Genomic DNA, 15,822 nt, shown 5'->3' with positions numbered 1-15,822 from the left:
ATTGTCTTAATCGCGCGACCACTAAACAGTGCTGTGAGATCAAAAAGCACTTGAATTCTGTGAAGAAATCAAATGTCTCTGTGATTTTAACTAGTTTAAAGACATATGAAACAGCGCTGACATTCTACACAGCACTGACGAGGATAACAGGAGAAGCATTGTGCCATGAACATTCCAGTTAGAATGCTTTTCAATCTACAAATCACCAACATTTACCATGGATTTACTGTAGTAACACTAACTGCATGATGGTACTGTGAAGAAAGTATTTTCGTTATTATTAAGCTATAGCATTTGTGCATTTGTATTTATACTAAATGTATTTAGGCTACTGTTTTTCATAACAAATACTACAGAAACCATATAGTTACATTTAACAATGGTAGTGACATGCTATATGTGTGGTTTTACCTATGGTTATCACAATCTAAATGTACGATACTACGGATGATTAACTGTCTGGTTTCACCAACTTTTACTCAGGAGCAAAAATCTGCCTTTAAACTTGAAAGAAATAAAGATTTGATGTTTATCGTGATAATTATCGATATCGACTGACATGAAAAATTTTAAATCACAATAACTTTTTTGGCCCTTTTTTATCATCCTGCCCTACTTAAGATCAGTGTCTGAATCTGAGCAAATGCTGAGGGAAAAAACATTTTTGGATATCTCGGCAAAAACTAATGCAGAAACTGACAAGAGCGCGGCTCAAGGCGTAGGTGTTTCATAACTACATTCTTACAAGGTTGCCAGTTCTCCTCTCCTCCCCTTCTCTCCACTCTCACATCTGTGCTGATATACAAAGAGTACTGTCAGATGGTAACCAACAGTACTGTGAGCTGTATCTCCAATAGCACTCTTCTTCTGTCTGTCTGCCTCTCTCATTCTCACGCTCTCTCTCGGGCGTGTGTCACGGACCATGAGAAAGTGCTATGATCAGATCCCTCCGTCAACATGACAGAAACATTTTTAACAAATTCCATATTATTCATTTTTAATACTACTGTTTCACTGCAGCAAATAGACCAAGATACATAAGGACAGGTTACAAAAGTGTCAGCCAGAGAAAATGGTTTTATCTTCAAATCAGCTTTTATAAAGTTAAAGTTGTGCTCTTTGATGTTCCTAGTAATCTGAGGGCTGTGGTCTTTTTTCAGCTTTCATGCAGATGGTTATCAGATTTGTCCAAATCCTGTTATGCCCTCTAGTGGATGAAACCATGATACACTCTATAAGATAAGATTAAACTTATGACTGGTGTTATTTTTTTTTACTGAAAATCCTTTCCTGTTAACAATTTTTAACTGGACAACTTCAGAACCGGATAATTCAGAATTATTTAAGATGAGCCGCCTGAAAATAATTCATTCACGAATTGGACTTTTCTCAAACATTCAAGAACTTACCAAAGCTACAGAGAGCTGCAATCGGTCAGATATTTATTGAATAATGATTTTTATTTTGGCTTGTTCCCCACACAAAGCTATTGAATGGCTTCAGAAGACTTGTAATATATTGAATGAGTCTTATGAACCAATTTTACGATATTTTTATGACAGCCACAGTCCTTCTAATATTGAAAACAGTGGCCAATAGTCAGGGAGTTCATGTTCACAGAAGAAAGTAAATCATATTACAACATGATGGTGGGTAAATAATGACAGAATTTTCATTTTTGGTAGGCTCAAGTTGAGGAAACTACAAATTTTAAGAATAATGGCTAAAATATACTACCACTCAAAAGTTTTCTGTCAGTAAGATTTTTTTTTAAAAATGAATATTTTTGTTCAGCAAGGAAGCATTAAATTGATCAAAAGTGAAAGTAAGGACATTTACAATAATATGTGTGTGTGTGTGTGTGTGTGTATTTTATATATATAAAAAACCGAAAAACCGATATCGTGTTAATTAAGGGTGTGACGATATACCGCGATAACCGTAATATTTAAAATGAATAATACACATGATAATAAGACACATAAATAATCCAGCGCCAATACCTGGTTGACATCCCAAAGAACAATAGGTGGCGGTATTGCACCTTAACGCTGCAATGTGACATAAAACAGAAGAAGATGCAGCGCGCACAGCTGCTACTGCCGTGCAAAATCATGTCTTCTGATAAGACGGAGGAGATTCTCTATACAGCAGAGCACGTGAGCGAAAACATTTTTAGTCTCATATTTATCTTTAAATATTATAATGTTATTTTTTAATTTCATCTATGTTGATTATGAAAAGTGAACAGCACGAGTAACATAGGATAGCTACATCATAAGATGCGCAATATATCGGGAGACATGGAGTGGGTCAGACATGATTTTGACCACTTTATTAAGTTTTGTTTTGTAGAAAGCCTTTCGTTAAAGTGATTTTCGTTTTTTTTATAAATTGTATCTTAATTTTAATCAGTGTTTCATCAACCAATTGCCTGGATTTAATAAATAAGAAGCAAATATAGCAGACAATATAATGGAGGCGCCGGCGCGATCACTTGCACGTGATAAATGAACCAAAACTCAGTGTATAGGCTACTTGCCTCATAGACATGAGAAATATATCTATAGAAAGATTGAAACGTCTAGGCCTACTTTTAAACGAAACAATTCGAAATGAAAAGAAACAGGTTACATACGTAATCCGTTTGAAATGTGCATTTAAAATGCAGATAGAGACATTTTGAATGATTTAAGACACCATTTTGACAGTATATGGTTTGTCTGTGTTTAAGCCATCTTGGTTATTTTCGTAAGGATAATGTATATTTATAATGCTATGCTAATCTACATGGCCTTTATCACTGTATAGAATACTATAAAAATAATATAATTCCTGCCTCTAAATAAAATCACATAGCATGGTCTTTAAAATGTACATCAGAAAGTCTTTTCAGTTCTTTGGGATACATTCAGGCAGTGTTTTTTACTCCAGCTTGAAATCAGATAAACTAAATGCTTGTCTTCCTTCATAAAAATTTGCTAAAGACAGTATGCAAAAAATAAAAATAATTGTGCCTTGTGTTTATCAGTTGTTTATCAGTATCTGATTACCCTTAAGTGTAGTTGTATGCAATGGTGCGATTCATTGGCTTAAAAAAAAAAAAAAAAAAAAAAAAAATATTAAAAAGACAAAATAAAGTAAAATTAATTTGACTGATAACATTGTTTTTTTTTCTTAAAGGTTTCTATAGATATCGCGATATATCGATATTGTGAATTCTTTTGGCCACAATAACCGTGGTGTGAAAAATCTGATATTGTGACAGCCCTAATCTCAAATAAACGCTGTTCTTTTTAAATGTTCTATTTATCAAAGAATCCTGAAAAATTTAAAAATTAAGTATTTTAGAATGATTTCTGAAGGTTCTTGTGGCTGAAGACTGGAGTAATGGCTGCTAAAAATGCAGTTTATTTCTATGTTTCCAAAGTTGAATTCTAAAATATACTCAAATAGAAAACATTTATTTTAAATTGTAGTAATATTTTACAATATTACAATTTATACTGTATTTTTGATCAAATAAATGAACACTTGGTGAACATAAGAGACTTCATTTTTATAAAACTTACCTCTTACCAACCCCAATCTATATTTTTTTAGTCACAAAAGTAATAATCAGATTAAAACCTACTGTTTATTTATATTTACATCATGTCATGCATGCAGGATTCCTTTTTACACCAGCCTTTTTGTTTTTCATTTAACTGCTTGCCATCCTCTCTCTCTCTCTTCTACATGATCAACTTGCGCATATCGGGCTGTATCTCATCACAACCTCTTGTCCGGGGTTCTTTAATGAATCTGCATAATGGAGAAGACCCCAATTAAATCCTTGCGCAAGGAGGACTCGGCATCCAGGGTAAACAAACTTACCCTGACAGGGTTGCAGCGCTGGATAAGATAGCGGGCCGAGAAAATGAATTAGCTTCCTGACACACGTCAAAGCCAATCCCAAGAAAGAAGCGGGGCACCTCTCGGCACCTCTATTTTATCTGGCCCTTGGTATTCCGCCTGAGCCGCCCGCTTGCATCCAAAATGTATTCATTTATTCAGAAGCCCTTGGAGAAATCAGAAAAAGCTTGTTGTTCTTTTTTCTTTATGTCCAGATGGAGTTTGCGTGAATAACGGGAGTTAAGTGAGGCGGAAAATAAGTACAAGATCGCCCGGCAGTGAAAGACGATATCACCTCACGAAAAAATGAGTGTCACCTTCATGCAGACAAGTTTTCTTTGATTTCGAATATTTCCCTCCTTTTATCTTCGTCTTCGTGACATGGAGGAGAAAATAAATTTGGAAAACAAATGAAAAAATATGAGCTTTGCCTGAACTCAATAAGCATTATCATGCAATGCAGGTGTGCGAGGAAGCAGATGATTAATCAAAGAGAGTAAGAGATCCATTTTTTTTTTTTTAAAGCATCTTCTCTTGAGTCGGAGGGCTACGGTGTGTTTCACCTTGTGGTTCCTCTGCCTGCTGCTTGTTCCATTGCTAATTAGTTTAATAAGCTAAATAAATTGTTAATACAAAAAAAAGATACTTTAATGAGCAAACAGAAATTCACAACAAAAAAGAAAGGGGTCAAAATCTTGCTTAAAGGGATATCACCATGTCGTTCCAAACCGTACTTTCTTCAGTGGAACACACACAAAACTTCCGTATGATGAAAGTAAGTGAGGTTAAAAACAACACTGGATTCTTTAACTTTCATTGTATGGACAAAAAAAGAAAAGAAAAGAAAAGACTGAGGTTAGAAATTACAGTAACACTTTACAATAAGGTCTCATTTGTTAACATTAGATAATGCATTAACTTAAATGAGATAACAATAAGCAATATATTTGTTACAGTTTTTATTAATCTTTGTTAATGTTAGTTAATAAAAATACAATCATTCATTGTTTGTTCACAGTGCATTAAATCAATGTTAACTAATACAGCGTTTGATCGTCTGGCGGAAGCTAGTTATTTTAGTTTATAAAGTTTTAAATATGTATATTTTTCTTCCAAAATGCATCGTTTCGCTTCAGAAGGCCTTTATTAAGCATAAAGCTGGAGCCATATGGATTAAATTTATGATGGATGGGTGCACTTTTTTTGGGCTTCAAAACAGCCCCCGTTCACTACCAATAAAAAGCTTGGACGAGGATATTTTTAAATATATCTCCGATTATAATTTTCATTTTTGAGTAGGGCTCCCCTCGACTAAAGATTTTTCTGGTCGACTAGTAGTCATTCTATATGCACGCCTATAGGCATAATCCGTATGAAACGTATTCTATAGATTCTAATCTATATAAATATGTATCTATATATCTATATCTATATATATAGAGATATATATATACATAGAGATATATATATATATATATATATTTCGTGTCTGTGAGGCAAGTTTACATGGAGTTTCAGTTCTTTTTTTTTTCTTTTTTGGCACACAAGTTCACACAGAGAGATGGCAGAAAGCTCACCTTGTTTGCTTTCAATATTTTACAAAAGCACAACATTTTGTTATTGTGAGTGCACACAAATAAAAGTAGACTCTTCACAGATTCAAAAGATGTATTACTCTTATCTGTATGACCAAAAATGACGGAGTGCAAGTGATCGTGCCACCACCTCCATGTTAGCCGTCATGCAGTAAGAGTGCTACTATTTAGCTTTCACACTCTGCACTTGAATAGGCCACATCTATCTACGTTAACGTTAAAGCGAGTGGCCATATAAAGTTGCTACTACTTACATGTTTCAGATGATAAGCCATATTTGAGGTTGATAAATGATAGGCAAGCATTTGGATGTCCTGCCCGATGTACTGTATTTACCACATAGAACAGCTGTTAACTGTCACAGACTGCGTGACTTTGCCACTGCCGGTGGATTTTTTCCCCCATGTGACTAAGCGACTCTTCTCGTCGACTAACAGTTAGTCGACTGTTAGGGGGCAGCCATATTTTTGGGTTAAATGATCCTTTAATAAATGCTGTAAAAGTATTGTTCATTCTCATTTCATAATAACTAAATTAGTTAACTAATGTTGTTATCTATTGAAACCGTTTTGTAAAGTGTTACCGAAATTACATGAGGGTAAGTAAATGATGACAATTTTTTTTAGGACTTTTGGTCACTGTATATAAGGTGTACCTACTATGTACTTACTGTACATAAAAAATACAATGCACTTTTAAATGTTAGCACATAGTTAAAGACACTTAATGTAAAGTGGGACCTGTCCCTTTAAGAGATATTCAAATCAAATGCCAATACAATAGCATTTCTATAATTATGTAAAATAATTGAGTACTTTATTGTGTATACAGAAAACCAGCCTACCTCCCTAAGTACTGTGCTGCCATAACCTCTGTATAACCCTCTGAAACCCTGCAATGACAAATCAAAAAGGGTTGTCATCTCTGTGCAAACAAAAAGACATGGCATTTTCATGACTGATTGCTTTACAAAACAACTTATTTAACAGTCAATCCACCCGTTCATCTGTGTTTAACATGACAGCTCAAGTGAACTCAAGTGCATTGTTCACTGTAAGTCAAGCTGACGATATACGCGCACCTCTTCTTGTAGTGTATTCAGCAGCACCCGGTAGGTATTGAGGGAGGGATTGGCCTGTGTTCTCTGCTTTACCACTTCAGTCGGCACCCGAATCAGACAGGCGACCTGTGTAAGAGGAAGAGAACACTCATCAACACGTCAAATAGTACTGTTCACACAAAAAGATAAAAAAAAAAATACTCAAGAACACTGCACAATATAGCTGTTTGAAAACAGGAAATAAAATAACAAATTCATAGTTTAAGAGAAGATTTATATTTAAAACAACAAAAACAGATTTATTTATTTATTTATTTTTTTTTAAAAGGTAAGATTTCCAAACCAAGCACTTGAATAAAAAAAAAGATAAAAATATATATAAAATTATTATAACATTTGTTTAAGAATTAAGTTTTAAATTAAAAATGGGAGACTTTAGTTAAAGCACCAAAGGTGATGTCCTGAAAGGATATTTGTTTTTAATGACCATACAAGCTTGATTAAACCATAAAAATATGGGGAAAATGTTTTATATTTTTTTAAATATTTAAAATATGAGGGAAGAACAAAACACTAAACTTGGCTAATTGCAAACCACAGCTACAGGTTTTATTGAAAAAATAAAAAAAATAAAAATAAAATGCATAGCATACATTGTCTACAACTTAATCAGTTATTAATATTTCATTGGTTCTCTCTTGTTTAGAGAGAGAGAGACTCTATTTTCTTTTACAGACTTTTTTCTAATGTTTACCCCCCAGTAAGACAAAAATCCTTATTAAGAATATGATTTCAGAAAATATAACAACTAACTGTCAAATGTGGCTACTGGTCATTTGCACTTATTAGAATAACACAGCTCACCATTAACACAGTTACACGAAAATTGACTAACCATTCATTATTTAATATGTTCATGTGACTTAATAAACAACCCATTACCAATGACTAATAAATGTCCACGTATCATAAAAGTCACAAAAACGCCGTTTTTCTCAAACGCGCGCGCGCGCACACACAACAGCTGAAATGGCGACCCAGTCAATTCCAGCAAACATGCTTTGTCGATAGCTGAAGTGTGGCATTATTCAAGCTCATTCTTCACGGCCGCATCCACCTCTAAACTACACTTGTGGTGCATTACTTCTGATCCTCTCCATGCTGGGGGCGGAAATACCAGGGCGAACCGAGGATGGAAAGCAATCTCCGCAACCACGGGGAGTTTCACCGGGCCCCCCACGAGACCTCCAGGCTCACACTGGATCTGTGGTGCTAGAAGTAATCTCTTCTGAATGACAGAGCGGGCGTGGGGTGCTACTATGAGAGAGGTTAGGACTACTGTGAGCCCAGCTGACAGCGTACAGGCACAGTGTGTGTGAACAAGCTACGGTAGTTTGCGCTCTAGATGAGTCTGGCAGGCGGCAGAGCATCACACTGAAGTTGCCGAATGAATGGCCACTTGGCTTACAGAAAACAGCATGCAAGACTTTGCGGTATGGCATGACACAATTGTGCTAGATCCAGCTGAGGGAATCTGTAATTGTTATTTCCATTGAGAAAAATAAGATAAGTGGGTAGGCTTCGAATTTTAAACAAGCCAAAAACGTGTACCAAGAGTGCCATCCAGCGGTGAAATCCGCGACCTGCGACCATCGGTCTCTTAGTGAAACTGACAGGGCCCATTTTACTAAGCTCATTACATTCTCTTTTTGCTGGGCTAACATTTATGAAACACTAAACATCACGTCCCCTCGTGTAATTCTCAAAAGGATCAAAATTACTGCACTAAATAGAGAGGGAAGTGGATATGACAAGTAATTCGTGCAGTAATTGAATTGGTGGGCGCGAGTACGCGCCGCGCAATTTAGTATCATCTCGCAGGGGAGCTGATGGAGGACTGGCGAGAGATTATATCAGATCAATTACCGACATTGTGTATTTCTGGGCAATTTACAGAGCGCAGTGAGGAGGAAAACTAGGCTGAGGACATTTTAAAATAAGTGGATGTCGAAGTCTTTACAGTTTCGCGGTGTTTATGGAAGTACCTGTATGTGACCAGTCAGGCGATTATCGAGGCACTGCCACTGATTTAAAGGCAGTTTTGTACTAATTAACGTCTGGTTTCCTTGTTGGAAAGAGTTGTGAGATACATTTTGTATGTGTGTTTTTGTATTCCCATCACCATTTATCTTTATTTGCGAGTAATTTGGAGGGTGTGGCATTAATTAGTCGCTGCCTCCGATCCAAGCGCGCGCTTCCCATTCCCGCTTTGCGCTTCTGAGGTGGAAAAACAAACCCCTCTGAGGACGAAAGTCTCAATTCCACGGCAACACGACGAACAGGCCAGCAGTCAGCCACGACAGGAAGGTCGGTGAAGAAGCAGGGGCAATTAAAGCGAGGCACATAGCTTATTTTAGCACTGGGTGAATCAGTTCAGGGCCGTTTGTCTTGTCCTCACGCTGTTCTTTACAACACACACACACACACACACACACACACACACACACCTAAAGGGACGAATGAATACACACTGACCATTTGCCTAGGACACTTTAAACAGACTGAAAAAAAAATAGTTTTAGTTCTATTATTTACGAACAATTTTTAAGGTTCATAGAAATCACTATAAAACATGCATTATGCGATAACATCACATAATCAGTTGTTTACGTGTAACAATTATGATTCTAATAGCCTGCCATAAAAATAGATGGTAAAGTCATATATTTTAATGAATAATTTACACTGTAAAAAAAAAAATGTTAGGTGCTGTTTACTTAAATTATGGTAACAATATCACACATAGAAGTTTTTAAGGTTGGATTTCTTTAATGGAATCTACTTGAATAAATCATGTAAAATTTCCTAAATTATTTAGTCTATGACACAATTAATTTAATATTTTTAGTGAAATGTTCTTTTTTAAGTTAACTCAAAAGTGTGTGATTTAGAGTGAATGGAAATGACCCGTTTATATTTGACTTTGAATTATGTTGTACAATTAAAAGACTGTATGCTGCTAGCACAGCACAAGTAAGAAAAACTTGTTATTGCACTGGCAAAAGCAAAGTTATTGTTCACTAAACAAAGCAACATGCTTCAAATTATTAGTACATGAAGTTATTCTCATAACCATTAGCTCTACTCTTCTGCACAATGGTAACGATCAAAACTTCAACATAACAGAAACTCTTTCAAATGTCAAACATAACTGAACATTAAACATTAACATATTTCAACACACATAAAAACACATAAAATATAACTTAATTTCAGTATTTACTCTCTATTTCCAGCCATATGCAAAGCGTGCTGGGAACTAACAATGGTGTCTCTAATTAAAACCGCATAATTGAACTAATTCTCATAAAATAAATAGGTAGCCTTCTTTCCTTATTTTATTAGCTTAGTTGGTTCCTCAATTCAAGCCTCAAAAGTGTCCTTAAAAAATTAAGAAAATGTATCTCTTGGTTTTATTAGTGAAATGTTCTCAATATTTTCTATACAACACTGAACCACAATTTTATTAATAAAATATACACACTATTTTAATTATCACCTTCATTGTTTTAATGAAAATTACAAGACTGATGATTCATTTTTTACAGTATAGTTAAAATGATTTTACATTATAATACATAATAAATTATGAAACTTGTCTATTCAGGGTTATGCCTTTAAAGGCTGTAATGAATTAAAAAAAAAAAAAAACATGCTAGTGTGTTACATCATGTGTTAAAAATTGCATTATTAAAGGTTTAACTGAGAATAGATTGTAATTTGTCATAACTGTGGATAAAATGAAAAGATATAACACTTTAGAATGCATATTATAAGGCATTTGTAATTCATTTTAATAATTTTATGATTTAAATTATCTATACAGCTTCAAGTAAAGTGTTACCAGACGTGTAAAATTTGGTATCAGTAAGATATTTATTTATTTATTTTATTTTTTTATTTTTATTATTATTATTATTATTATTATTATTATTATTTTAAATAAATTGATAGTCTACTTTCCTTCAGCAAGGATGCACTGAATTGATCAAAAGTGAAAATAAAGACATTTATAATGTTACAAAAGATTTCTATTTCAAATAAATACTGTTCTTTTGAACTTTGTATCCTGGAAAAAAAAAAAAAAAAAATATATATATATATATATCATAGTTTCCACAAAAATATGAAGCAGCACAACTATTTTTAACATTGACAATAATAAGAAATGTTTCTTGAGCAGCAAATCAGCATATTAGAATGATTTCTGAAGGACCATGTGACACTAAAGAATAATGATGCTGAAAATTCAGCCATCACAGGAATAAATTACATTGGTAACACTTTACAATAAGGTTCATTAGTTAACATTAATTAATGACATTAGCTAACATGAACTAATAATGAACTGCACTTCTACAGCATTTATTAATCTTAGTTAATGTTAATTTCAACATTTACTAATACATTATTAAAATCTTGTTAACATTAGTTAATGCACTGTGAACTAACATGAACAAACAATGAACAACTGTATTTTCATTAACTAACTTTAACGAAGATTAGTAAATACAGCAACAAATGTATTGCTCATGGTTCATGTTAGTTAATACATTAACCAATGTTTAATTAATGAACCTTATTGTTAAGTGTTACCATTACATTTTAAAAATATATTAAAATAATAAACAGACATTTTTATTCATTTGTAATAACATTTTACAATTTTACTGTATTTTTGATCAAATAAATGCAGCCTTGGTGAGCATAAGAAACTTCAAAAACATTTAAAAACGATCTTACTGACCCCAAACTTTGTATAGTATGTAAATGTATACAGTAATTCTAAACATTTCTGCCATTTTACCCACAAACCTGAAGCCACTTTTTAAATCCCAACAAAACACATTTCCATTAGCATAAACTAAACCAAGGTCACTCTCACAGCTGTGACTCCAGACATCAATAGACACAGCTGGAACATTCCAACCAGTCCGTGAACTCGGAACACACGTCTCCCAGCAGTGTTTCAGGAAGTTGGAATTACAACAGGCATCTGGAACAATCTTCCACAGATCGTCCTACAGGTGCCGTAAAAAACAACAACAACAACAGTGTCCCCCTCGGGTCCTTATGGAGCGATGCCTCCCAAAATCTATCTGCACAGGCCAATATCTGCCTGACACGTCCCCTATCTCTTCCTTTAATAATACCAATGCATGTGCAGAGAAAACATTGTTAACCCAACACTTCAATTTTGGATTGCCTATTTTTTTTTTTTTTTTTTTTTTTAGATATTTCAAAGACCTGCCAGGTGAGAACAAGAAGAATGGGTGGGAAAAGTTTGAAAATGAGCCACAGTACAACGCTCTGGCTTGATTTGTACAATAAATCACAGGCAACCGAATTCTCGCGGGCAATGCATGGATTATTTGCTGTGCCAAGCTTAGCGGGGTGCCAGTCGCCCTCCTCTAGTCATGCTACACCCTGTTTTCACCCCACAGCCATAGGGAGAGACAAGGTTTATAAATGTAGGAAAAGATCAGCTTGACAAATGAGCTTTCGGAGAGCGCGTTGGGCAAATGGGAATGAAGATAAATCTGATATAATGGCTAGATAACAGCCTACTCTGGCCCTGACAGACACCATCAGCTATTGCATTCTTTATAGCACATACACAGACACAGACTGAGAAAGAAGAGGCAGAAATTACTGCTGCTGTTATTACACAACAATAATATAGAAACCTTTCATATGACTGTATTAAAAAAGAAGCTTGACTTAAGAGATACTGGTAAAGGTGAATAAAGTGAGGATAAAATTTCCAGACAATTTAAATCTTGCTGTTTGCAGATCCAATGCTACAAAGGAAAAGTCTGAATCCCTATGCTTAAAGTCCTGGATCCACATTGCGTTTGATTAGTGTGTTAGCGCTAACCTTATAGGGTCAGCTGGGTAACTATGACAGTACAGCAGCGGCGTAGAATCTTATTTCTGTAATGGGGAAAAGTACAAAGTAAATACTCAAAGCAACTACCGCACAAATAAGTAACAAAATGGTTTGATGCAAAACTGGGCCAGAAAACTCTAAATCTAACAAATTATAAACTAATGAGTCATTAATCATATCCAGTCGGGAAACCCATTAGCGTGAACTTGTATAATGGCAGTAGTTACATAAGTAAGATGACTTTGTCTTCTTCTCCAGACGGCCTGAGGGGAAGACTTTTATGGCTAAGCTGCGGGATTACGGGCTTTGAATGGGGCAACGTGTACCCACAACACACTGGGATTCAGCTGGGGCTCTGCTGTTAAAAATCCCCTTTTTGAAGTGTGCAAATCCTGCTGCACCAGGCAAAGGGTTATCAACAGACCTGACTTTTTCACCTCATATTTAAATATCTTGAGTATTGGTGAAGGCTGACCTTTTCACTTGACTTATTTTTTGAGTCATGTTTAATGGCCATGATTAGCACATAATGATAGTTGCTCTAATTTTCCAAGCAAAAAGCTTTCCCCTAGAGTGTCATTTTAGTATAGAGATTAGATGGAAAAACAACCAGTTAATTTAATGGGTAATAAACTTAAATGATCAACCTAATTACAACAGTTATATACTGTCACTGTGTTAATAAATTGTGTATTGAGATGAATACGATGGTAATGAGGAAAATCTGCTTCTGAATTCTGCTGAGTAGATTCAAATATGGTCAAATATGTTAAAGGGTTAGTTCACCCAAAAATGAAATTTCTGTCTTTAAGTACTCACCCTGGCTGCACCAACGTCATTCCAAACCTGTAAGACCTTCATTCATCTTCAGAACACAAAAATTAAGATATTTTTGATGAAATCCGAGAGCTCTCTGACCCCTCCATGGATAGCAATTTAATTTCAAGGCCCAGAAAGGTACTAAAGACATTGTTAAAATAGTCCATGTGACTATGGTGGTTCTACATCAGAACACCGACTCATTATTGGCCGGCTCCTGCGTCAGCATCACACGCATGCGTCGTGCTGCTCATGTGAACAGCTTCGGCCATTACTGAGTCTGCGTTCTGACATAGAACCCGGAAGTGTTTACTATGTCAACAGCGTAGGAGACTGACAGGGAAGAGAAGTTGTTGTAATGTTGTAAAGTAAATTTTTTTTTTTTTTTTTGAACACAAAAAGTATTCTCGTCACTTATTAAAATTAAGGTTGAACCACTGTAGTCACATGGACTATTTTAACAATGTCTTTAGTACCTTTCTGGGCCCTGAAAGTGGTAATTAAATTGCTGTCTATTAACAAGTCATATACCTCTCGAATTTCATCAAAAATATCTTCATTTGTGTTCCGAAGATGAACGAAGGTCTTACGGGTGTGGAACGACATGAGGGTGAGTAATTAATGACAGAATTTTCATTTTTGGGTGAACTAACCACCTTTAAACAGAGCTGAGAGGACTGAGATTTCAATCTTGAGATTTCAACATTTCATGCTGATTCCAAAAGGACAAGAAAGCATGTCCAACAAAAAAGCTTGCTCTACAAAAAAACAAACAAATAGAAGAAGAGGTCGGCACACTTCTTACCTTTTCTTTTCTTTGAAAGAAACTGACAGTGGTATCTTTAACTGACCAAATGTATGTACACTACAGCTCACAAAGGCTGCATTTACAAAACAGTAATATTGTAGAATATTATTACAATTTAAAATAACGGTTTTCAATTTTAATATATTTTAAAATTTAATTTATTTCTGTGATGGCAAAGCTAAATTCTCAGCATCATTATTCCAATCTTCAGTGTCACATGATCCTTCAGAAAATCATTCTAATATGCTGATTTGCTGCTCAAGATTTATTTTTTTATTATTATCAATATTGAGAACAGTTGTAAATATCTTTACTGAAACTTTTGATTGTTTAAAAGCATTCTTGCTCAATAAAAGTGGTAATTTCTTTTGAAAAACAACAACAACCTTACGGTCCCCAAATTGCTAAACGATAGTGTACACTCACATTTCATGCCAGTCATTGTACGCTTATTTAATTACAAACTGCCAAAAAGGAAAAAAAAGAAAAATATATTAGTCTCATGTTCTTTTAAGTGAAGTTTTTAATCAATTAAATGCATCTTTGAATACATAAAAGAAACATAAAAATGTCAAACTGATTCCAAACTTTTGAATAGTAGTGTATGCATTAGATTGCATTACATTTTTTAAAGTGGAGTATGCACTAAGGAAAGATTAAATGGCAGTCTTTTTGCTTATGTGTTGGTTCGTTCTGGAATGCATTGATCTGAGCGTACAGAATTTCACAAGCAGAGGAAATGAAGGTGCTCCTTACAGCTACAACACCTAAATCTCCTTTGACAAAACTGCAAGACTCGTCTGTATAAAAACAGTTATGTCAACAGACAACAACAAGATCCTATTTGGCCAGCTGGTGGGAAAATAAAGGGTCGTCTGTGGCCCGGATCTAACCCAGAGCAAAAAACATCCAACAAATCCCCATTCTAAGCCTTCTGCATATTTGTCTCTGAAATAGACATACTGTTCATTTGGAATGCAATGGGTAAATTATGATAAATACAAAGGACAAAACAACAGGAAAGAAAGAAGAAGAATGACAGGAAACTTACGATTTCTCCTAGTGAAGCAGCCAGCATGTGAGTGATGGGGGCCAAGCTTGAAGCAGTGAAGCCAGCAAAGAACGACTTAGTGCTTTCATAGGTGACAAAGAACGCAGCAGCTGGAACCAAGAAAAAAACACTTTGTTTGTGGCAAACTATTTAAAGTCGGCATGAAACGGAAGTTACAATGGTCTTTTCTTCCATATTTTGATGTACACCAATGAGCCAAAACATTATGACCACCTGCCTAATACGCTGTTGGTCCTCCGAGTGCTGCCAAAAAAAAAGTGTAGAGGCATGGACTACTTTTTTTTTTTTTTTACTGAAAAACGCACACAATATAACAATATGACATAGTAGCTTATACAAAGGAAGGAACCAATGATACATATATACACTAGGGGTGTAACGGTGTGTAGGGGTGTAATCCCATTCTATAAAGAATTGTATACTGAATTAACTGGATATTTGTGATTGTACTTAAGATTTAAGTATTTATGCAGACTGTTTTCCAGAATTCCTCATCTGTATTGATATTGAGATATTGTCTCATATATATATATCTTTATTTCCAATTGTGGCTTTAACAGAATTTCTAATTTGTAGGAAATACACAATTTACAGAGTTCTTCTGTAAATATAATGAAGGTGTTA

General features: G+C 34.9%; 1 protein-coding gene across 1 annotated transcript in view; it reads right to left on the bottom strand.

Moving 5' to 3' along the window:
• Positions 1-15,822, bottom strand: part of slc25a26 (solute carrier family 25 member 26) — a 66,501-nt gene that overhangs the window by 47,020 nt on the left and 3,659 nt on the right. Inside the window, exons 3-5 of the mRNA XM_051912105.1 lie at positions 15,178-15,287; positions 6,571-6,675; positions 6,334-6,381 (exon numbers count right to left, since the gene is read on the bottom strand). Coding sequence (XP_051768065.1) covers positions 6,334-6,381; positions 6,571-6,675; positions 15,178-15,287 — 263 coding nt within the window. The remainder of the gene's footprint in view (positions 1-6,333; positions 6,382-6,570; positions 6,676-15,177; positions 15,288-15,822) is intronic.

Source organism: Ctenopharyngodon idella, chromosome 11, assembly GCF_019924925.1.
Source record: "Ctenopharyngodon idella isolate HZGC_01 chromosome 11, HZGC01, whole genome shotgun sequence".
Classification (NCBI taxonomy): Eukaryota; Metazoa; Chordata; class Actinopteri; order Cypriniformes; family Xenocyprididae; genus Ctenopharyngodon; species Ctenopharyngodon idella.
The sequence above is the reverse complement of the archived record's forward strand: the minus strand, read 5'-3'. Positions and strand labels throughout refer to the sequence as shown.